This window comes from Vipera ursinii, assembly GCF_947247035.1.
Source record: "Vipera ursinii genome assembly, chromosome: W".
NCBI classification, from domain to species: Eukaryota; Metazoa; Chordata; class Lepidosauria; order Squamata; family Viperidae; genus Vipera; species Vipera ursinii.
The window spans coordinates 19,006,376-19,031,435 of NC_139522.1; the positions used below are offsets into that span (position 1 = coordinate 19,006,376).

General features: G+C 45.3%; 1 protein-coding gene across 1 annotated transcript in view; it reads right to left on the minus strand.

Moving 5' to 3' along the window:
• Positions 1–1,475: 1,475 nt before the first annotated feature.
• LOC310648238 (dnaJ homolog subfamily B member 6-like) overlaps positions 1,476–25,060 on the minus strand; it is a 218,535-nt gene continuing 194,950 nt past the window's right edge. The window contains exon 9 of the mRNA XM_083375988.1: positions 1,476–2,421. Within this exon, the coding sequence (XP_083232114.1) occupies positions 2,390–2,421 (32 nt within the window). The 3' untranslated portion in view covers positions 1,476–2,389. The remainder of the gene's footprint in view (positions 2,422–25,060) is intronic.

Sequence of the window (25,060 nt, forward strand, 5' to 3'; positions counted from 1 at the left end):
TATTAGATTTATAAGATTTATTATTATTTAGTTACTTTTAAAGTTAAAGTTCGATAGGATTTAAAGTGTTATTATAGTTAGTTAGCATATTATAGTTTAAGATTGTTAGGGTTAATACCCTGTATTACGCTCTGGGAAGTCAGGGGGGAGGGGGAGGGAAGAGAAATTGGGTGGGGGTGGGGGAGTTGTGGGTCTTATGTTTATAATGTATCTGTAAAACTTTTTAATAAAAAAAATATGGTCTCCAAAGTAAAAAACAATCCACCATTCCGCAAACTAAAAAACAGACTCTGTAAACTTCTTATCCGTGAGTCCAGCAGCTGTCATTCAAGGACACTTACTCTCCCTTATTTTTTTCCTAAGCTTCAAGAGTATTCTCAGCCGAGATACTTGATTCATTGCCTTCTTTTGCCTTCCATTGTTATCTGCCACTGAATTTCCAGAAGAGGAGCAGTTTAAAAATCCGCTCCCCCCCACTTCTCCATGGCTTCAAATTCTTCGTATTTCCCCCCCCCCCCACACACACACACAGTTTCCAGCATTGAAGGTTTCTCAATCATCTCACCCAGGCAGTCCTCCAAACCTACTTTCAAGATCTTCCAAGTGGCCGCCCCGGCTTGTGACGGCTTGCAATGGCCGTTTGACAGCTGCTGGTCCGGGAAGCTTCTGTCGGCTCTCCAGGAGGTTGCGATCCCTCCTGTACTGCCAAAACTGCTTCCTTTCTTCACCATCCCTACAGGATGGCTCTGATCTGTCTGAAACTCAGACAGATCCCCCAAACAGCTGAAAAGCGACAATCCTTCGGGAGTTTCCAAAGGATGTGTCATCCCGCCACTGCGCTTTAGGTCTTGTTGATCTTGTAATCCTCTGCTCTCTTACTGTTCCCTCATCTTCTTGATTCATCTTCTCTTTTTCTTCTTCCACTTGTGTAGTTGTTTCCTCTATTGTTTGTTCTGTCTGTTTCTGGCTTTTTCCATCCTCTTGTTGATATTGTGTTCTTTCTCCCAGAAATGCTCTATATCTTTCATCAAAATTCTTTGCCTTCCACACTGAATCCAATCGATATCTTGTATTATCCCAATTGATTAGAATCCCTTCTGGCATCAGCCATCTAAAATTTACTCCTTTTGCAATGAGCTTTGTAGTCAAGAAATGATATTGTCTTTGAGCATCCCTTATTCTCTTGGGAATCTGTTTCAACAGTACTATTTCTTTATCTTTGTATTGTAATGTGTCAGCTGACTCTTCTTAACATCTCATCCCTTATTGCTTTCTTCATAAATTTTACATGGACTTCTCTGGGCAATTTGTGTTTCCTTGTGTAACTTGAATTCATTCTAAATATTTCAGACATTTCTTGCTGCATCTCCGATCTTTCCATTTCTAGGGCCTCTGCTAATAGATTAAAAATCACTTCTGCTATATTTTCCTCTTTATCTTTGGGTATGTTCTGGAATCTCAAATAGTCTACCACTTTCTCCATTTCCAAGGCAGCAACCTCCCCTTCTAAGTTTTGATTTGCTTGTTCTAATCTTTCATTCTCTGTTATTAGTGCTTCAATTTTTTTCCCAGTCTCTTCTGATTGATCTTCCACCTTCTGAATTCTTTGTTCATTTTTAAGAATCATTTGTTGATGCGCCTCAAATTGTGTCTTTATACCAAGCATTTGTTAATTAGGCTTATCAAAATTGCTTTTTGTTTCTTGATGATTCTTCTGCATCATTTCTTGCATTAGTTGTAGAGTTGCGTGCATCTCTTTTTGGAAATTGTTTGCCTTCTCTCATTGTAACATTACTTCAATAGATCCCTGACTTAGTGGACTACATGTTCCAGAAGAGGGTGCAGAAGCAGTTTTTTTTTGTAATTTTAGTAGGATTTGGTGTGCTCATTGTTCAAGCAAGCAAGTTTTGTAAATCCACAGGGAGAAAAGAAAAAAAGAAAAGAAAGAAAAAAACAAAACAAAAAAACAAGCCAACTGCTTTAGGCTATAATCCAGTTTTAGAAAAAGTCCCACTACTTTAGGCTATAATCCAACTGTAAAAAGAGCCAAACGTTTTAGGCTATAATCCAAGTTTAAAAAGGAGCCAACTGCTTTAGGTTATAATCCAGGTTTAAAAGGGAGCCAACTGCTTTAGGCTATAATCCAACATTAAAAAAGAACCAACTGCACAAGTCTAATCCAGATATTTCTGTCAGTTCAAAGATGTAAGAAAAAACCCTCTGTCTCAAATAGTTTTTATAATAGTTATGTCTAGAGTTAAAAGATGTAGTTATAAAAAAACTTTGTTTTTTTTGTAGTCACAGAATGTTCTTTGTTTACCACAGGTGTTGTTTCAAGGTCATCACTCTTCTGATTTTTTCTGTATTATTGTAGTATCTTCCTTCACCACTAGATGTCCTCATTGATTGTAATATCTCTATCTAGTAATAAAACTTTATTTAAAGTACTCTTTCACAATAAAGTAAAAAAATCTTCCCAAATCAAAAAAGTTAGCCAAAATTTTTTTTCCAATCAGTGTCAAATCTTTTCTGCATATTTTTTATATTCCTTAATTATGTTTCCCCATTTCAGAATTCTCGACGCTTTTAACTGTCTTCTTCCTGAGTCTTCCTGGGGTTTTTACTTTTAAAAATTGTCCAATTCAGGGACTTATATTTTAAAAGTGTATAGGGAAGAGAAATAAAGAATAATCTCACAAAGATCGCACACGTTGTTGGCAATCAGCTGTTCAGCAGCGCTGCCAAAGCTCTTTGCTTCTTCCCCAACTGTCTATGGCTTGGGGCCTATACCATTTCAGTCAAATGGTTGTCCAGTCTCTTAAAAACTTCCAGTGTTGGAACATTCACAACTTCTGGAGGCAGGTTGTTTCATTGATTAATTGTTCTGTCAGGAAATTTCTCCTTAGTTCTAGGTTGCTTCTCTATCTTTTTTTTAATATAAATATTTTGTTAATTTTCTATTTTTACAAACAAGTGCTTAATAGACATGTTGACTGGGTCCATTAATAATTCCGTGGTACATACTGTATAAGCTTCTTCAAACTAAAACCAATATTACACCATCCAATACCTCCTCTCTTCTTCTGATAATAAACATTTTTCCACATTAAGCAAATACAATTCTTATTATTATTAATACATATACAGTTGAATATCAGCATTTATTACAGTTTTCTAATAATATCAATGATATCAGTTTAAAATATCTTTTCTAACCAAAACATATCTTAATTGCATTTGCACTCAATATCCATTTATTCAATCAGTATCCTATTTTCGCTTTTTTCAGTTTTAATTTGCCATTCATATGCAAAATATTCCAATCATTTATAGTTTCAAAACAAGTTATATTTGGGTAACCAAAAGCTTCCCTTATTCAAAATTCTTAGCATTTTCTTACTTCCCTTTTCATGCCCAAATATGATATTCTGATTACCAATCTTATCTATCTAGTTATAATATTTCTATTTCTACCAATCTATTCTTAACCATATTCAAACATCAAATTGATAATAATATCCCCTCTAATACATCAAAGCTTCTGTTTTCTTCAGTCTTACTCTAGCTTTCTTCCTTTGCCAACTAACTTTCCAACTCAGTGGATTTGGATCATCAAATAATTCTTCCTCTATTTTTGTGCATATTATTTGTAGCAAAAGAAACAATTTAGTTAAAGTAAATTATATTCATTAAATAGCCTCCCTCCTTCTCCAATTCCCCACAGTTCTGGTAACAGCTCTATCTTCCATTCCATCAGTTTTCCTTCCTTATCCTCCAGTATGCTCTGAAATCTTGGTTGATAATATGTCTTTTCCATTTCCAATATTATCGTTAAGTCTTCTAAGTCTTCATTTGTCTGAGTCTGGTGATTAGTTTTTTCCTTTGGGTACTTTGCTAGTTCCTTCTCTGTAGTTATTTTCTGGGTTTGTAGATTTAAATTAGAAAATTGTTCTTTTATCTCTTTTGTGTTATTTTTAATCTCATCATGAGCTAAGGCAATTGTTTCTTGTATTTCAACATGGAGAGAATTTCTTCCTGTGATTCATCGGTATTTTCTTGGTGGTATATCAAACTGAGGCTTCTAGAGACAGACATTAAGGATGGTTTTTTACCATTTAGAGCTAAATATGGAACATCCATTTTATTTTTTGTAAATGGCCTTTATAAAAATCTGTTTGAAAACTTAGGAAGTTTCAGTTAATTATTATTGGAGCTCCAGATTATCCAACTAATTTATCAATCCTTTCTTAAACCTCCCCTAAGCAAATATAAGTAAAATTCTAATTTTTCTGTCCAATGAGAAATATATCCTTTCTGTCCAGGGAGAAGAAAGAACCATTAAAAGTTGTTTGTCTGTAAAGATTTATAATCCAAAATGTTCCATCATATCAGGCAATAGTGTATATTTCTTCTACAGGAAAATAGTTCCACAATACAGTTCTGAAAGTCAGTATTTGTATTCGTAGTTCAGACAGGCCAATTTTAGAATAGTTTATTGTCTCTGCCACACAGATAAGCAGCCCCCAAGCCTTTTCTTTCTCAGCTGCAATCTTCAAAGGTAAAAGCTTCCAAGACCAGCCAGTCTTATCTAAATCTGGGCTTCGAGCCAGGTTTCTTTTAGGCATAATAAGTTGTAGTGTCATAAATTCACCACTACACATCATTGATGCAGTTTTCTAGTTTGTTTGTTTTTTAAATCCAAAACTTATATTGCACACTTTTCAAGTCTCTCTTTAAAAAAAATGTCTTAAAAGCACTTTATAATATAAATCTGGGGGCTTCCGGTTTTGTGCAGTTAGCGCAGCAGCTGAGGGATCACGGGGCTCCGCGCCCTATGGCTGATTTCTCTCTGTTTGGGGACCCTAAATGGGCCAAAAGCCACCCTGGAGAGGTGGCAAAGAAGGAAGGAAGCCCAGCCGAGCCTGGAGAGACAGCGGTCGATCTGGACATCTGGGGAAAACTCTCCAGAAATCAACAGAAGAAAGGCTAGCATCATTCATGAGTCACTCTAGCCCAAGCTACATGCAGCAGAAGCCAAAAAGCACTAAACTAAGCAATTGTAAACTGCATGATTGAACTGGATAAGAATATTGATTCTCTATCTTCTACCTGACTGATTTCCTGAAAAAAAAGAAAAAACCCCAGAAGTAAAAATCCTCTGAAAGTGAGGGGGTGTGTATCTTTGCTCCACCCTCCTCTAAACGGAAGTGGTGAATTAAATTTATTGGGAATAAAAATACACAGAAATAAAATTAATATAAGATTTAAACTTGGAAAAGGTGAAATCGATGGAATTTATTAAGAGTTTCCTGGAAAAAGATTATTGACAGAGATAAATGGCTTATTTGTTTTGAAAATTGAAATATGGACTGGTGCTGACATCTAGTGGTCGATGGAAATACTGCCTTAAATATACAGCCCAGAAAAAAACTTGTTATTGTGACCTTCAAAGCTTTAACCAAAGAAAGAACAGCTGTAACAAAAGAAAAGAAAACATCGTGGATTATCTCTACAGGTGAAACTCGAAAAATTAGAATATCGTGCAAAAGTTCATTTATTTCAGTAATGCAACTTAAAAGGGGAAACTAATATATGAGATAGACTCATTACATGCAAAGCAAGATAGTTCAAGCCGTGATTTGTCATAATTGTGATGATTATGGTGTACAGCTCATGAAAACCCTAAATCCACAATCTCAGAAAATTAGAATATTACATGCAATCAATAAAACAAGGAGTGTACATAGAACAATATCGGACCTCTGAAAAGTATAAGCATGCATATGTACTCAGTACTTGGTTTGGGCCCCTTTTGCAGCAATTACTGCCTCAATGCGGTGTGGCATGGAAGCTATCAGCCTGTGGCACTGCTGAGGTGTTATGGAAGACCAGGATGCTTCAATAGCGGCCTTCAGCTCTTCTGCATTGTTCGGTCTCATGTCTCTCATCTTTCTCTTGGCAATGCCCCATAGATTCTCTATGGGGTTCAGGTCAGGCGAGTTTGCTGGCCAATCAAGCACAGTAATCCCACGGTCATTGAACCAGGTTTTGGTGCTTTTGGCAGTGTGGGCAGATGCCAAGTTCTGCTGGAAAATGAAGTCAGCATCCCCATAAAGCTCGTCTGCGGAAGGAAGCATGAAGTGCTCCAAAATCTCCTGGTACATGGCTGTGTTGACCCTGGACTTAATGAAGCACAGTGGACCAACACCAGCAGATGACATGGCTCCCCAAATCAACACAGACTGTGGAAACTTCACACTGGACATCAAGCATCTTGCAGTGTGTGCCTCTCCATTCTTCCTCCAGACTCTGGGTCCTTGCTTTCCAAATGAGATGCAAAAGTTGCTCTCATCAGAAAAGAGGACTTTGGACCACTGAGCAACAGACCAGGTCTGTTTTTCTTTAGCCCAGGTAAGACGCTTCTGACATTGTTTGTTGTTCAGGAGCGGCTTGACAAGAGGAATACGACATTTGAAGCCCATGTCCAGGATCCGTCTCTGTGTGGTGGCTCTTGATGCACTGACTCCAGCCTCAGTCCACTCCTTGTAAAAGTCCCCAACACTTTTGAATGGCCTTTTCCTGACAATCCTCTCCAGGCTGCGGTCATCCCTGCTGCTTGTGCACCTTTTCCTTCCACACTTTTCCCTTCCACATAACTTTCTATTAATGTGCTTTGATACAGCACTTGGGGAACATCCAATTACCTTTTGAGGCTTTCCCTCCTTATGGAGGGTGTCAATGATGGTTTTCTGCACAACTGTCAGGTCAGCAGTCTTCCCCATGATTGTGATTCCTACTGAACCAGACTGAGAGACCATTTAAAGGCTCAGGAACCCTTTGCAGGTGTTATGGCTTAATTAGCTGATTAGAGTGGGACACTTTGAGCCTAGAATATTGCACCTTTTCACAATATTCTAATTTTCTGAGATTGTGGATTTGGGCTTTTCATGAGCTGTATGCCATAATCATCACAATTATGACAAATCATGGCTTGAACTATCTTGCTTTGCATGTAATGAGTCTATTTCATATATTAGTTTCCCCTTTTAAGTTGCATTACTGAAATAAATGAACTTTTGCACGATATTCTAATTTTTCAAGTTTCACCTGTATAAAATTTAGAAAAAAATTGACCTTATTTTTTTTTAATTTTAATTCCATTTATATGCCGCCCTTCTCCGAAGACTCAGGGCGGCCTACAAGCTTAGCAGACCTTCCTGGACTATAAATATTTTTTAAACTGTAACTTTAAAGTGATTGGCAGAGAAAGGATTTTTGGGCATTATGGGGCATCAGAGGTCTGCAGAAAGAATATATGAAGGAAAAATAAATACTTTCCAGGAGGAAATGTATGTTCTGTTACAACAAATACAAATGACATTAATTTCAAACCATGAGGAAATTAAAAATGAATTTGAAAATTTAAATGAATGCATTCTTAATTTAACATCACAACAAATGAAGGATCAGAAAACAAAAAAGGAGAGAGATCATATAAAGCAGACAACTGAATATAAACTAGTGGAAAGAAACTTTGAGATGGAATTTAATAATGGAAGGATTCAGATGGACAAAAGCTTCCAGGAAATACTGGACACGGAAATGACAACCTATAGGTCAAGAATTCAAGAATTCGAGAAAAAAGGAGATGGGAGAAACCAAGAGAGAAAGAAAGAAAAAGATCTCTGAGGAATATTTTCACAAAAACTCTTTGACTTAGCTTTTGTTCTGACAACAACATTTGCAAAACCATGGGAAGATCTTGGGATTCAACAGAACATACTGACTAGGAAAAATGTTTGGTAAAAAAAAGGGCTAAAGCCAGAATTAAGAAATTATATGATGGGATTCGTTTGATGGAATCTTTAAAGATTAAACACTTGTTTGAATACGGTTAAAGAAATAAAATTTTGAATACAAATGAATCTCAGCTTAGGAGGGATAGACTTCTTAAGCAATACAGTATTTTTTTTGCCTATGATATGAGAAATATAAAAAAGTGTGGGAAGATTTATATGAGGGAAATGTATTAAATATTTAAATATAATGGATTTTGAAGATTTGAATATGTTTTTTTAAAATGAAACATTGATTATTAGGGTATTTAGTTTAAGAGGGATATGCTTTTTTAGATAGTATATTATTCTTGTCCTTTCTTCTTTCTATTCCAAGATATGAAAAATGTAAGTGTTGGGATGGTTCATATGAGGAAAAAGATTTTAATATATAAGTGTAATTAACTCTAAGAAAATTTTAACAAGTAAAAATGCTTTCTTTTGAATATTGTGGGGAAAATAAATTTAAATGAGAACTCTAAAACAGGATCTATGACAAGGTGATCTAGATGATTAATTAGAAAACAAGCTTAATAATGAAGTGGAGGATGTTCGTAGACATTTGTTATTTTTCAAAATATTACCAAGAAATGTTCTAATTTAAGGTTGATAAAAGAGAATATTATTGGAAGAAGAAAAAATCAAGGAAAATTACTATGTGGAATATGGAACTATAAAAATTAAATGTTATTATTTGTAAATAGAAACCTAGACAACACACTGTTTACCAAATATTAATGGTGATATGTAAAAAAAACAATAAAATATATAGTCTTAGTCTTGTAGTTTTCTCCATTTTCCACAAGTAATTAAATCACTGCTTTTCTTTTCCTGAGGGAATGAGGCAGAAAGTGCTTTGGGCAGTTTTTCAGGAAGAGATCTTAAAATCATAAAGAGAGGATCAGGTCTCACCCAGTTTCATCCATGTTGCTGTAATGTTGCTTGTTGGTGCTTATTGTCTTCCGTTGTCAGCAGGTTAGGACTGGCTACACGAATGTAACCAGTCTTTCCCCTGCCGGTTTGGAGGGCTTCCTTGGATCAAACGGGAAAGCTGCCACCCCTCCATGATCAACGAGGATCCCCTCCTTGCTTGTCGCCTCTACAGGGCAACTTTCGACCCTTTCCAAGGTCCCCCAGCAGGGTGAAATCGAACATGAAAGACGGAGCCACATCTTCCTGCGTTTGTTCTACTGCAACATCAAAACCAGAACTAGGTTGCTTCTCTCTTTCATTAGTTTCCATCCATTGCTTCTTGTCCTGCCTTCAGGTGCTTTGGAGAATAGCTTGACTCCTTCTTCTTTGTGGCAACCCCTGAGATAGTGGAACACTGCTATCATGTCACTCCTAGTCCTTCTCTTCATTAAACTAGACATACCCAATTCCTCATATGTTTTAGCCTCCAGTCCCTTAATCATCTTTGTTGCTCTTCTCTGTACTCTTTTTAGAGTCTCAACATCTTTTTTACATCCATGTAAAAAAGGATGTTTTACATGGTAAAAAGGATGTTGAGACTCTTTATGCAGCCATGCTGGTTTATTTTGAGAGCTGTTTTTCTTCTTCACTGGTATTGTGCTAGACTAGGCTTTTATAAGGGACGCGGTGGCTCAGTGGGTTAAGACGCTGAGTTTGTCGATCAGATGGTCGGCAGTTTGGCGGGTCGAATCCCGAGTGCCACGTAACACAGTGAGCGCCTGTTACTCGTACCAGCGTCTGCCAACCTAGCAGTTCGAAAGCACATAAAAATGCAAGTAGAAAAATAGGGAACACTATGGTGGGAAGGTAACAGTGTTCCGTACGCACCTTGAATCTCACCCGAAGGGCAACCGGAAGCCAATGCAGCTCACGGAGTAGAGGTGTTACATGGGAGTATCGGGAGACCACCATCACGACTCACGCGGCTGCATTCTGCACCAGCTGAAGCCTCCGGGTGGTCCTCAAGGGCAGCCCCATGTAGAGAGCGTTGCAGTAGTCTAAACGGGACTAAATTAGTTTATCTTTCAACTACATATCTATGGTTAAAGTTGCCCAGCAAAAAATTGGGTCCGAAATTCCTTAGTCCTTTCCCCATTATCAGGATCATAAATGCTGTGATGGTGGAGTTAAAACTTCCACGATTGTTGGGGAAAGTTCACCTGGTGTTTCATTGCAGTCTTTTGAAATCTGTGTCAGAATCCACTTTAAGACCTATTCCGAAAGAGCCACCTGGTCCAATGGTGGTAGAGGGAAAGACACATTATGAGATAAAACGTATTCTCAATTCTGGGCTGTACAAGAGAAAGTTACAATACCTTGTCCAGTGGAAAGGTTACCCCCTTTCAGAGGCTACATGGGTGAAATGTAAAAATGTGAAGGCAGATAGGTTGATAACAAAAGTTTTATGATAAATACCCTCACAAGCCCTGAGGGGATACTTAACCTGCTTTTTGCTTCCCCTGCAGGAGACTCTTTCTTTCTGGAGAGGAGCTGTCAACTTTGAAAATGAGCATGGCTGCAGCCATTTTCCCTACTCATTTTCAGTTGACACATAGCAGAGGGAGGCGGATTTACCAGGTGCTTCACTAGACTAAACAGACTTTCTCCTGTGGGAACCAAGGTCATCGGGTGCTCCTGGGACTGCAGGCTGGGTGTTTTGTGAAAAGACCTCCAAGAAGTTGTATTGGGGAATGTAGTAGCTTACATAGCTTTAGGGGTGGGATATCTTAACTTTGTATTGGGGATTGTTACGTGTCTATTCAGACTTGGTTTCACTGTCATGGTTCTGATTAATGAGACAGTTCAAACAAAATTCAGGCATTTGTTTAATCTAAAAAGTCTTAATGAAATGCAGCAGCGGCACTCATGGATGGATGCCAGAATCTGAAATCTCCACCCCTAAGCCCATCGTATCATACACAATTCCCACCCTTATTTACATGTCATTAATCACATTATCCAATTAGTTTTACATATGAAGTTTAACTTCCCTTTCTGTGCACGGCTATTTCTTATCTTCTCAAAATAGCCGTTTGACATTTCCCTCCCTTCTGTGATTCAAAGTGAAGCAGTTTAAACAAAAGGCTGTCTCTTATATTGTCAGTGCAAAAACATGTCAATGTTTGCATCATTGACATCCGCCCCCCCTTACAAAAAGAACAGATCCTGTAATGTAAACGAACACAAGTTAGGAGCTGGCTTTTGGTTTGTTGGGGTGTTTCTCATAAAACTTTTTGATAAGTCTGTCAGCTTTTACATCACTAGATTTCAGCCAATTGGCTTCAGACAATGGGTATCCCTTCCATTGTACCAGGTACTGCAATTTTCCCTTAAAGATTCAAAGAGTCAAGAATACGTTTCACTTCATAATGGGTCTGACCCGCTATTACGAGGGGTCCAGGTACCTACTTAGGGGGAGGTCTTAAAGTGGAGGCCCGAAAAGGTTTCAGTAAGCTACAATGGAAAACCGGGTGAATTTTCCCTCAAAGTCTGGGGAGTTTCAATTTTACTGTGACCGGGTTGATGATTCTCACAATTGGGAAAGGTCCCAATTTCTTCCTGGGTGATTTGAGATGTAAATATTTAGTTGACAGATAAACCTTTTCCCCCACTTGGAATGTTCTTTGGGGAGCCCTCTTTTTATCAGCTTGTTTTTAATAAGTCTCAGAAGTCTTTTTTAACACCGTTTTCGTGTTTCTCCAAACCTCTTCCCACCCTCTCACCCACTGATAAAGTGTCTGGGAAGCGGAGGGCACCTGAGGGTAGTCAGGCATCAGGCTGAACTCTTTTCCTGCGGCTACCCTGAAAGGTGTGTAGCCAGTGCTGCTATGAACAGAATTATTGTAGGCCACCTTGGCGAAAGGGAGGAGGTCAGTCCAGTTTGTCTGTTGGTAGGATACATAGCATCTGAGGTATTGGTCCACCATTTTAATAGGGAATTCTGCAGCCCCACTGGTAGCTGGATGAAAAGAAGATGATAAGCCTTGGGATGATCCAATTAATTGAAGGAAATTCCTCCAAACTTTCGCTGTGAACTATACTCCTCTATCTGAAATTATTCGCTTAGGGGCACCATGCAGTCGGTAGATATGTTTCAGGAACAATTTAATCAGTCGTTGTGCAGATGGGAGTCCTTTACAGGCGATAAAGGGAGCCTGCTTCAAAAACAGATCTATCATGGTCCAGATGACAGTATTTCCTCTACTGTTGGGTAGGTCTACAATAAAGTCCATGTTGTGATTCAGGGTCAGCCTGTGGGTTCGGCAGTTGGGTCAGACGAATCAGAGGAGGAGGGGGGTGTTGAAGACCTTGCTGAGGGGGTTGAAGATCTTGCTGATGATAGCCCTCAGGCAGGCCCCTCCCACTTGGTCACCATGGAGACACAGCTGTGTGAGCCTGACAGTGTGGATGAAGATGACCCACAGCTGGCCCTGTTCAAGGACGCCCGACGCAGGAGGCAGTCAAGTAGGAGTAAACAGAGGAAGGCTGTGGGGCTTCTCGGAAGGAGGCAGAGAGAGGCCACGCCCTGAACTCTTTATAAAGGGAATGTTTGGGGAGGGCTGGTTTGCTGAAAGCAACCGCTCAGATAGTGTTTCAAAGCTCCTGAATCTTGGTTCGTGTCTTGTTTGTTTTTTGTAGTAATAAATTTGGCAGACGTCATTCCAGCCTCTTGCCGTTTATAAAGGGGTTGCCTTTTCTGCAGGGCCGGTAGCAGGCTGGTACAGAACAGTTTGCTTTCAGCCTCCCACCCCTTACTAATATTATGGAGCAGCTACGTGCTGAGAATGCCCAGCTCACCCAGCAACTCACTTTGCTGGCAGCTCAGGTGGCTCAACTGCAAGCTCAGGTTCATGCTGCACCCCCACCATCACCCCCACCCAGGAGAAAATGCCAAGTTGCAATACCGGATAAATTTACAGGCACTCCAGAACTGTTTCCTGCTTTCCTGGGACAATGCCAGCTCTTTATCAGCGTGAGAGCAGCTGATTTCCCCACTGACCGGGATAAGGTGGGGTTTGTGTTAAGCCTTCTTTCAGGTGATGCAGCTCGTTGGGGCACGCCTCTGCTGGCTCAACCTAGCCCATTTTTGGACAATTTTGTGGGGTTTTGTGATCATATGCGTCTGATGTATGAGGACCCTATTAAGACGCAGACTGCTACTCGACGCCTGAAAGCTCTGAGGCAGGGTCAACGCCCCCTACAGGGCTATATCAGCGATTTTTGGCTGCTTAGCCAGGATTCTGCCTGGAATGAGGCTGCGCTTGTGGATGCCTTCCAGGATGGATTGTCGGAGGAGATGTTGGATGAGCTGGCCCGTGTGGATATTCCCTCAGACCTGAATGCCGTGCCACCCCACAGACCCCTGCAGCCCCTGTTGTGCGTGAGCCCCCAGTTCAAAGGGAGGAGCCAATGGAGCTGGGTGCCGCCAGGTCTCGTCTATCGGTGACTGAAATGAACAGACGACGATCGGGGGGGTTGTGTTTTTACTGTGGGGACCCTGGGCATTTGGCTCCTTTTTGCCCAAAGAAGCGACAGCGGGCATCAGTGACCGAGCCTGCCCCGAGAAAGTCCCCTACTTTTCTGTCGGGAAACGCCCCGAGCCCGATCTAGACGGTGTGATAGATCGGGCGTCCCACAACACTGAGCGACGTCTTTCCGATGCTGCCTGTGGACCTCCACGGCATTTGATTTTGGAGGCACGTCTGATCCTTCCTGGCAAGCCAGAGGGGATTCCAGTCCATGCCTTAATTGACTCAGGGGCCACCACAAATTTTATGGACTCAGCATTTGTGGCCAAATGGGCTGTTCCCCAGTGCCCGGTGGATCCGTCCATGTTAGTGGAGACTATCGATGGTCGAGTGCTCCTGTCTGGGCCTATTACGGCCGCCACACAACCATTATGTATGGCCATCAGTTCCCATGTGGAGGCCATCCAGTTCTATATCACCTCAGATCTGCATTTCCCCGTGGTCCTGGGACTGGCGTGGCTCCGGGCGCATGACCCACAGATCTATTGGTCACAGAACTTGGTCACCTTCCCAAGCTTGCAGTGTGTGGACCACTCCCGCCATATCTGTGCCGGCCAGGTGGAGGGTTCCCCAGGGGTTTCCTTGCCTCCTGAACTGTCCGACTTTGCTGATGTGTTCAGCGAGACAGAGGCGGATCAATTACCCCCGCACAGGCCCTATGACTGCCCCATTTATTTAGTCCCTGATGCGCCTCTCCCAGTGGGGCGTTTGTACTCCATGTCGGACCCCGAGTTGGCTGCATTGCGGGACTTTCTGGAGAAGAATTTGGCTCGCGGTTTCATCCGGCCCTCATCCTCACCAGTGTCTGCACCCGTGCTCTTCGTCAAGAAGAAGTCGGGCGAATTACGGCTTTGCTGCGATTATAGGAAACTTAACGCCATCACGGTGCGCAATCGTTCCCCGCTGCCCCTCATCCCCGAACTCTTGGACCGACTCCGGGAGGCTAAGATCTTCACGAAACTGGACCTGCGTGGATCTTACAACCTCGTCAGGGTTCGGCCGGGTGATGAGTGGAAGACGGCGTTTGGACATTTTGAGTACACGGTGATGCCGTTTGGCCTGACCAATGCCCCCGCCGTGTTTCAGCATTTCATGAATGACATTTTCCGGGATTTGTTGGATCAGTTTGTCGTGATCTACTTGGATGACATCCTGATCTACTCCCCGTCGCGTGAGGTGCACCATCAGCATCTCCATCAGGTCCTGCAGCGACTCCGAGAACATCGGCTGTTTGCCAAGTTGGAGAAGTGCCAGTTCTACCGGGTGACCATCGATTTCCTGGGTCACCGCATTTCTCCTGAGGGCATCGCCATGGAGCCGAGTAAGGTTGAGTCTTTGCAGAGTTGGCAACCCCCGCGTCACGTGAAGGATGTTCAGCGACTTCTTGGGTTCGCCAACTATTACCGAACTTTCATCCCTGGGTTTGCTGCCTTGACAGCCCCCCTCACCCGGCTCCTGCAGAAGAAGACTCGGTTCCAGTGGAACGCTCCAGAACAACGGGCTTTCCAGATTTTGAAGGAAGCCTTCATGAAGGAGCCCATCTTGAAGCATCCTGACCCGCAACGGCCGTTTGTCGTGGAGGCGGACGCCTCCGACATTGCCATTGGGGCGGTGTTACTCCAGGCAACGACGCCCAGCGGTACCCACTTCCCTTGCGCGTACCATTCACGAAAACTGAACCCTTCGGAGCGCAATTATACAATCTGGGAGAAGGAGCTGCTGGCCATCAAAGCGGCGTTCGAGGCCTGGAGGCATCATCTGGAGGGAGCGCGGCATCAAATCGAGGTCCGGACGGACCATAAGAATTTGGAAAGCCTGCAGACCGCTCGGAATTTGAACCAACGCCAGATCCGGTGGTCTCTTTTCTTTGCGAGGTTTGACTTCCGGGTTTGGTACATACCTAGCGGGCACAATCAAAGAGTGGATGCTCTGTCCAGGAAGCCCGAATATTCCCGAGTGGAAGACAAGCTTCTGCCCAGGACAGTGATCCCTGTCGAGTCTTTTGCTGCGGTGCGGGAGCCGGTTGATATACGGGCTCGGATCCGGGAGGCACAGCAGCAGGAGGTGTGGGTGGCTCACCGGAAGGAGGAGGTGGGGCCAGATTCTCCTTGGACGGTCACGGATGGACTCTTGTATTATCGTGACCGGCTCTACGTTCCGGGAGGGCCACTCAGGGGACTCATCCTCAGCCAGTGTCACGATAACCCGGCGGCGGGACATTTTGGCCTGTTCAAGACCCTGAACCTGGTCTCCCGTACCTTCTGGTGGCCCCGAGTCCGACACGACGTCCAGTCCTATGTTACCTCCTGCATCCCATGCAGGCAGGCCAAGTCAGCGACAGGGGCCCCGCCTGGATTACTGCAGCCTTTGCCAACACCCAAAAGACCCTGGGGGGCTGTGTCCATGGACTTTCTGACGGATTTACCCCCATCCTCTGGTTTTACGACAGTGTATGTGGTGGTGGACATGCTGACCAAGATGGCGCACTTCATCCCCTGTCACGGCTTACCGTCAGCCCGCGCCACTAGTATGTTCATTCAGCAGGTGTTTCGGCTGCACGGCCTCCCTGATAGAGTCATCTCTGATAGGGGGGCCCAGTTTACAGCCCGCTTCTGGCAGGAGTTGATGCATGTGTTGGATATCAAGATTTGCCTCTCGTCCGCGCATCATCCTCAAACTGACGGGGGAACCGAGAAGGTCATTTGTATCCTGGAACAATATCTGCGCTGCTACGTCAATCTGCAGCAAAACAATTGGGTGGACTATCTGGCCATAGCTGAGTTTGCATTTAACAATTCGCAGCATACCTCCACACAGATGACACCGTTCTTGGCCAATGTGGGATATCACCCCCAGTTTTTCCCCCTTTCTCCCGTGGACTCACCGGAGCCGGCAGCGAACGACTTCATGGCAGAGTTACAGGCGATCCATCGATTGGTGCGACGTCAGTTAGAGAAGGCCAAGGCCGATTACAAAAGATTTGCTGATCGGTCAAGACGGGATACGCCTCCACTATCGGTGGGAGATCGGGTCTGGTTGTCCACCAGGAACCTACCGTCAACACGGCCGGTGAGAAAGTTAGATCACCGATATTTAGGACCGTTCCCAGTCGAGGCTGTCATCAATCCGGTCGCCTATTGCTTAACTCTGCCACGTTCCCTGCGCGTGCACCCAGTCTTTCATCGGTCTCTGTTGGTCCCCGAGCAACCGGCCTGTCCACTCCGCCGAGCGAAACCTCCCCCATCAGGACCTCGTGATGGAGGCAGCACCCCCGAGTACGAGGTCGCCAGCATCAGGGATTCCCGTTGGCTGAAAGGTCGTTTCCAGTACCTGATTGAATGGAAAGGTTACGGACCAGAGGACTTCACCTGGGAAGACGCGACCGCCGTTCATGCCCCTGCGTTGGTGACCGCTTTTCATGAACAATTTCCATCCTGACCGCATCCGGATCGGTTGACCCGGGGGAAGGGCCCTGCGGTGCGGGATAGTGTTGTGATTCAGGGTCAGCCTGTGGGTTCGGCAGTTGGGTCAGACGAATCAGAGGAGGAGGGGGGTGTTGAAGACCTTGCTGAGGGGGTTGAAGATCTTGCTGATGATAGCCCTCAGGCAAGCCCCTCCCACTTGGTCACCATGGAGACCCAGCTGTGTGAGCCTGACAGTGTGGATGAAGATGACCCACAGCTGGCCCTGTTCAAGGACGCCCGACGCAGGAGGCAGTCAAGTAGGAGTAAACAGAGGAAGGCTGTGGGGCTCCTCGGAAGGAGGCAGAGAGAGGCCACGCCCTGAACTCTTTATAAAGGGAATGTTTGGGGAGGGCTGGTTTGCTGAAAGCAACCGCTCAGATAGTGTTTCAAAGCTCCTGAATCTTGGTTCGTGTCTTGTTTGTTTTTTGTAGTAATAAATTTGGCAGACGTCATTCCAGCCTCTTGCCGTTTATAAAGGGGTTGCCTTTTCTGCAGGGCCGGTAGCAGGCTGGTACAGAACAGTCCATAGCTATTTCTTCCCATGGTTGGGAAGGGTCTGCTACCGACTGCAGTAGCCCAGGGGTTTTCCCTGGAATTATTTTCATGGTGGCACATACGGTAGAACTCTTGACATAGTTTTCCATATCTCGTTTTAGCCCCGGCCACCAAAATTGCCAGCGGATGAGGTTTAGAGTTTTTAAATATCCGAAGTGTCCAACCTGTTTTACATCATGGCTGTGTCTGAGAGCATTGAGACGGAGGGTTTCAGGTAGATACAATTTTCTCCCCATGTATGCCAAACCATCCCTGCATGTTAGGGAGGTTTGATTATCATTGAACCATTGATCGGTAAGGAGCTCTCATTTTACCTTCTTCACTCCCAGGTCATCGGGTTTAGGGGTTCTGCGAAGTGTGAGTTGTGCTGCAGGTTATTCTGACCTCGGCTCGGCTTCAGGTAGGAGAGGCTTCTTATAGCGGGCGAGCTGAACATCTAATTTCACCACTGCCTGGTACCATTCATGCAACTGGTCAGGCACAGCTCGGTAGATACATGCCTGAGAAAGGTGGTCGTCTAACCCTTCTCTAAAAAGATGAATTATGGATTCCTCAGGCCATCTCTCTATCCGACCGGCCATCTTTCGAAACTCCCGCACGTACTCCAGGGCAGGCCAGCCAGCTTGTTTTATCTTGTGGATTTGCTCTTCTGCTTTGAGGGCAATGGATGGGTCCTCAAATCTTTCCCTCAGCCCTAGGAGGAAAAGGAGGGGGTCCTCCAAGTCAGGTGCTTGCTCATTATAAATTGTTCCAACCATTCGGATTCTTCTCCTTCTAGGGTGGATGCAAGCACATCGACCATAGCATAGGAGATAGGTCCAGCGATTCAAGTGAGAGCGTACTTGGTTGAGGAAGAAAATCAGTTTCTCTGGGTCCCCATCGAAGCTTGCTCTGAAGGGTGGGCTCATCATTGGTTGCTGGGGCCCCCACTGCTGTTGTTGTGTCTCCAGTTGCTGCTGGCCCCATCCTGGCTGCAGATTTAATGGCTGCCAGGGCCCCCACTGCTGCTGGCCCCACTGTTCCTGCTGTATGTTCAGGGGTTGCATGTTCGGGCCCTGCTGCTGCCACCCTTGCTGTTGTTTTCCTCCCACCAGATTCTAATCTCCAGGCTTCGGCACCACCCCCAGCTGTTGCAAGGCCTCTATTAGCTGTGGCAAGCTCAGAGGTTGTTGGCCTTTCACTTGTGGGGGTTCCCCAACCTCCCATTGCTGCAGAGGCCCCAAACTGGGGTCCTCTGTCCCTGTGGGTCTGGAGGGATTGGCAGGGGACTCCTGGGGCTGGCAGGCTGTCTGGTCTGCAGACAGGATGTTCCACTCACCCAAATTCTCAGTAGCAGATGGCCTGGAATCTCTCCACCATTCTGCTTCTGGGGCCTCTGGCAGCGCAGCCTCAAGGCCTCTGTAGTCTCCACTGGAGTGGTTCCAGCCTGATGACCAGATACGCACACTTAGCTGCTGAGGGTTGGAGATCTGCCCAAACTCATCTTCCCACAGCAAGCTATCTATTACTCGGTCTTCAGAAGTTTCGCCAGCAGCCAGGCTTTCTCTTTCCATCCTGAGGATTCTTCCCTGAATCTTTGCCAGCTTATCTCTCTTACCGGAGACAGCGGTGGGGGCTCAGGACTCCCCTTTGAAAGAAAGTAGATTCTGGCATGATGTCATGGTTCCGATTAATGAGACAGTTCAAACAAAATTCAGGCATTTTTTATCTAAAAAGTCTTAATAATGAAACGCAGCATCAGCACTCATGGATGGATGCCAGAATCTGAAATCTCATCCCCTAAGCCCATCGTATCATACACAATTCACACCCTTATTTACACATCATTAATCACATTATTCAATTAGTTTTACATATGAAGTTTCACTTCCCTTTCTGTGCGCGGCTATTTCTTATCTTCTCAAAATAGCCGTTTGACATTTCCCTCCCTTCTGTGATTCAAAGCGAAGCAGTTTAAACAAAAGGCTGTCTCTTATATTGTCAGTGCAAAAACATGTCAATGTTTGCAGCATTGACATCCACTTTTGTCAAGTTTCCGACGGATGAGCTCTTCAAAGGACTCTGAGGCATTATTTACCTTAAAAGTCTTTTATTAGAGCCCTATAATATCGGCAATGCTTGCTGGAAGCTGGAATCTGAATTCCCCTCCCCTTAGGACAATAATATTAAACACAATTCTCCTTTCATTGCTGTCATTAATCACATTCTACAATTAGTTTGAAGAGTCAGTTTTCCCTTCTGTTAGACAACCCGCCAAATTCTTATCTTCTCTTATTTCAAAACAGCCTTAAGAGACATTCTTCCTCCTCTCCCCAGCATCAACTGATTCTACCTCTAAAAGTAACATACAAGTTTTAAATATGAAATAGCTGCTTCTTCATCTTTTGTCAAAACAAGAACCTCTGATGTTAGCAGCATTGACATCCGGCCCCCCTTACAAAAAGGACAGATTCTGTAAACAAAAAACACAAACTAGAAGCTGGCTATTGGTTTGTTGGGGTGTTTCTCATAAAACCTTTTGATAAGTCTGTCAGCTTTCACATCGATAGATTTCACCCAAGTGGTTTCAGATAATGGGTATCCCTTCCATTGTACTACGTACTGCAAATTTCCCTAAAAGATTCTAGAGTCAAGAATACGTTTCACTTCATAATGGCATGGGTCCGGGTTATTTACGGGAGTACCTTTTGCCGGCGTTAACTTCCCATCGCCCTGTGCGCTCTCACAGAGAGGGCCTCCTCAGGGTGCCGTCGGTCAGGGAATGTCGACTGGCGGCCCCCAGGGGGAGAGCATTCTCTGTGGGCGCGCCTGCCCTCTGGAACCAGCTCCCTGTTGAGCTTCAGATGGCTCCCGACCTTCGCTCCTTTCGCCACGACCTGAAGACTTGGCTATTTGAGCTTGCCGGCCTGGACTGAGGGTTTCGGATTTTAGATTTTAAATTTTAAAAACTTTAAATTTTAGTATGTCTTTATTGTTTAGGGCTATTTAATTTAATCTCATTTTAATTTTTATACATTATGTGTTGTTTATAGTTTTAATTGCCCTGTACACTGCCCCGAGTCCTTCGGAGAGGGGCGGTATATAAATCCAAATAAATAAATAAATAAATAAATAAATAAATAAATAAATAAATAAATAATGGGTCTGAGAGGGGCGGTATATAAATCCAAATAAATAAATAAATAAATAAATAAATAAATAAATAAATAAATAATGGGTCTGACTCGCTACTACAAGGGGTCCGGGTGCCTTCTTAGGGGGAGGTCTTAAAGTGGAGGCCCGAAAAGGTTTCAGTAAGCTACAATGGAAAACCGGGTGAATTTTCCCCAAAGGACTGGGGAGTTTCAATTCTACTGTGACCGGGTTAATGATTTTCACAATGGGGAAAGGCCCCAAGAATTTCAGTCCTAATTTCTTGTTGGGTAGTTTAAGGTGTAAGTATTTGGTCCACAAATAAACCTTTCCCCCAACTTGGAATGTCCTTTGGGGAGCTCTCTTTTTACCAGCCTGCTTTTTGTAGGTCTCAAAAGTCTTTTTTAAGGCCATCTCTGTGTTTTTCCAAACTTCTCCCCAACCCCTCACACATTGGTCAAGTGTCTGGGAAGCGGAGGGTAACTGAGGGTATTCCGGTATGGGGTTGAATTCTTTCCCTGTGGCTACCCGGAAAGGAGTGTACCCGGTGCTGCTGTGTCCTGAATTATTGTAAGCCACCTCTGCGAAAGGGAGGAGGTCAGTCCAGTTTGTTTGTTGGTAAGAAACGTAGCATCTAAGATACTGTTCCACCATTCTATTGGTGGATTCTGTGGCTCCATTAGTAGCCGGGTGAAAAGCAGTTGATAGGCCTTGAGATGATCCAATTAATTTAAGAAAATTCCTCCAAAATTTCACTGTGCACTGCACCCCTCTGTCTGAAATTATTCACTTAGGGGCACCATGTAGCTGGTAGATATGTTTTAGGAACAACATAGTCAGGTGTTGGGCTGATGGGAGTCCTTTGCAGGCGATAAAATGAGCCTGTTTTGAAAACAGGTCTATCACAGTCCAGATGACAGTATTTCCTCTACTGTCAGGTAGGTCTACAATAAAGTCCATAGCTATTTCTTTCCATGGTTGAGAAGGGTCGGCCACCGTTTGCAGTAACCCAGGGGTTTTCCCTGGGATTCTTTTCATGGTGGCACATACAGTACTGCTCCTGACATAGTTTTCCATGTCTCGTTTTAATCCTGGCCACCAAAATTGCCGGCGAATGAGATGTAGAGTTTTTAGATATCCATAGTGTCCAGCCTGTTTGACATCATGGCTGTGTTTGAAAGCGGTAAGATGGAGAGCTTCAGGCAATTACAATTTCCCCCCCTTGTAAGCCAGACCATCCCTACGTGTTAGGGATGTCTGATTGTCTTTGAACCATTGATCGGTGAGGAGTTCTTGTTTTATTTTCTTTATCCCGGGGTCATCAGGATTAGGGGTCCTGTGAGGTGTGAGTTCGGCCACAGTTTGTGGACTGGAGATAATTGCCTTGTTAACTTCTTCTCGTTCACTTTTGTACTGGGGCAATCTCGATAGTGCATCAGCTAGGAAGTTTTTTCTTCCTGGTATGTACTTTAGAGCAGACATGTCAAACACAAGGCCTGGGGCCCAGATGAGGCCCACGAAGTGGTTTCATGTGGCCCGTGAACCCATCCTGGAAACAGTGAGGAAACGGCCCCCACTGCCTTGGCCCTAGCCCAGGCTGGCCGGGAGCCAATGTACAATTTCATGGTGGCCATCTATGCTGAAACGCATTCAGTCTTACTTCACAAGGCCGTCTGGAAACATCGAGGTACCAGCCCCTGCCGCGTCAATCCCGCCCCCTGGGCCCACGCTGGGAGGTATCACCCTTTGTGAGGAATGACGAAATGCACCATTGCCTGGAAGTGGCCAGCACATGGCCCTGCCTACTTTGGGCAGGCTAGGGGCTGGGCAGCATTGCGCTTCTCTTTAGATTCATGCCACCCGGCTCAGCTTCTGCGCACTGTGAGGAGAGCACCCCGCTGCCTGCCAAAACCAGGCAGGCTGGGGGCTGGGCAGCATTGTGCAAGTAACATTGACTTTCATGCTGCTCATGGCATCCCCTCCCCCAGAGCCCACCAAGCTGGATATGTGAACCGTGCCTTGTTTATTATGCCTCCCTTCAGGCAAGCGGTGGCGCAAGTGGTTGCACGCCACCCAGCCAGCGACCTGGTCCAGGAACTGCAGAAGGCCACCCAGGACGATCCCTGGCTGCAGGACCAACTAGCCCTGCTAACAAAAAGGGATGGACTGGCATGGAAGGGTGATAAGTTATATGTCCCACAGGCAGTGAGGATAAGGGCATTGCAAAGATGCCATGATGTAAAGCAGGCAGGACACTTCGGATTCCTCAAGACCCTGCACCTAGCAAGATGCCAATTCTGGTGGCCCCAGATGAAGACGGATATTGAAGCCTACGTACGGGGCTGCCCTGTGTGTGCCACTGCAAAGCCTCGTACCAGGAGGCCACCAGGGCTGCTACAGAAAGTGATGGATCCAACCCAACCATGGGAGGAGATAGCGATGGACTTTGTTATGGAACTGCCAGAGAGCTGTGGTTACACGGTGATCTGGATGGTAGTCAACCTTTTCTCCAAGCAGGCCCATTTTGTACGATGTAAGGGGTTACCATCTGCGTGGAAACTTGCTAAGATGTTCATCGTGCAGGTATACCACCTGCACAGGGTGCCCCGGTGTATAATCTCGGATCAGGGGGTGCAATTTACAGCCCGCTTCTGGCGTGAGTTCATCCGTTCCATCGGGTCATCTCAGGGACTCAGCTCGGCGTACCACCCAAGTACCAACGGAGCAGCAGAACGGGCCAACGCGATGGTGGAGCGATATCTACGGTGCTACATCTCCTATCAGCAGAACAACTGGGCTGACATGCTACCATTCGCAGTAGTGGCATACAATAATGCAGTGCACAGCAGTAGCGGTTTTACCCCCTTCCAGGTGGTACATGGTCTGGACTTCATCCCAATCCCTGAGTGTTCACAGTGAGACCCCTCCCCCTGTCAGCCCCAGGACTGGATAGCCCACATTACGGGGGGTTGGGGGGACGTGAAGAGGGTCTTAGTACAAGTGGAGGAGGCTGCAAAGGTGCAAGCAGACAAGAAAAGGACTCTCCAAAAACCTTTTCAGGTGTGGGACATGGTATATTTATCAACCAAGTACCTCCGCTTGCAGGTGCCATGCAAAATGCTGGGACTGAAATACCTAGGGCCATTCCGGATCACACAGATCGTCAACCCAGTAGCCGTACGGCTACAGCTACCCAGGTTCCTGGGGAAGATACATCCAGTCTTCCATTCTAGCCTGCTGAAATCAGTAGAGGGGACCTCCTTGAGGTCTGTAACAAAAGTCCCAGGGCCCGTTACGGGGGACCATTACAAGGTGCAGGAGATACTGGACTCCCGGCTCCAGCAGGGCCGGTTGCAGTACCTGGTGCGGTAGAAGGGATACCCTGTCACAGAGGCCTCATGAGTGGGGGAAGCAGACATTCAGGCTCCTCGACTGGTGAGGAGGTTCCGCTCTGAAGGGTGGGCTCATCATTGGTTGCTGGGGCCCCCATTGCTGCTGGCCCCACCCTGGTTGTTGGTTCAATGGCTGCCGGGGCCACCACTGCTGCTGGGCCCATCCTGATTGTTGATTCAATGGCTGCCGGGGGCCCCACTGCTGCTGTGGTGCCTCAATCAATTGTGGGCCCCTCAGTGGTTTCTTGGCGCTCGGGGGTGGTGACCAGCCTCCATGGAGTTGTCGTCCTCCAACTAGCTGTTGCTCTCCAGGCATCACGCCAAGCTGTTGCAAGGCCTCTATTAGCTGATTTAGTCCCAGAGGTTGTTGCCCCTCCTTCTGTGGGGGTTGCCATACTCCCCACTGCTGCGGGGGTCCTAGCTTCTCTTCCTCTGTGGGACTGGAGGCCCTAGCAGGGAACTCCAGGGGTTGGAGGGCTGTTAGCTCTGTGAAAGGGGGGCTGGGGGCTTCTCTCAGCAGGAGCTGTTCTGCGCTCCTCACTTCTAGCTCTTCAAACCTTTCTGCTAGATAGTCAATTGATTGGCTATGGGCTGCAGAGGGTATTTCCACTCACCCAAGTATTCAATCTCAGATGGCCTGGCAGCTCCCTACCAGTCTGGGGAATGCGATGTGCAGGAGTCGTCTCTTTGTTGTTGCTCCACTTCCTCTGCCTTTGAAGCCCTTGGGGATGGCAAGGCCGCTTCAGGGCATCTGGAGTCTCTGCTGGGCTTAATCCACTCTGACGACCAGACCAATTCTCCTGGTTGTTTGGGTCTAGCTCCCAGCTGGGAGGATTGCTGAAACTCTTTTCCTACCGGCTTCATCGCTGGTCCTTCCCCCCCGTGGGGTGGCTGCTGGTGCCAGGGAGCTGGCTTCAGCCAATTTTCCCTCGTCCATGATGGAATCTTCCCCAAGTCTTTGTCAGCCTGTCTCGCAAACTTGGAAACAGCGACGGGAGGTCGGGAACCCCTAGTTAGTTTGTAAAGTTGGCAGATTCCAGCTTGATGTCAAGTTTCCGACGGATGAGCTCTTCAAAGGACTCTGAGGCATTATTTACCTTAAAAGTCTTTTATTAGAGCCCTATAACATCGGCAATGCTTGCTGGAAGCTGGAATCTGAATTCCCCTCCCCTTAAAGGTAA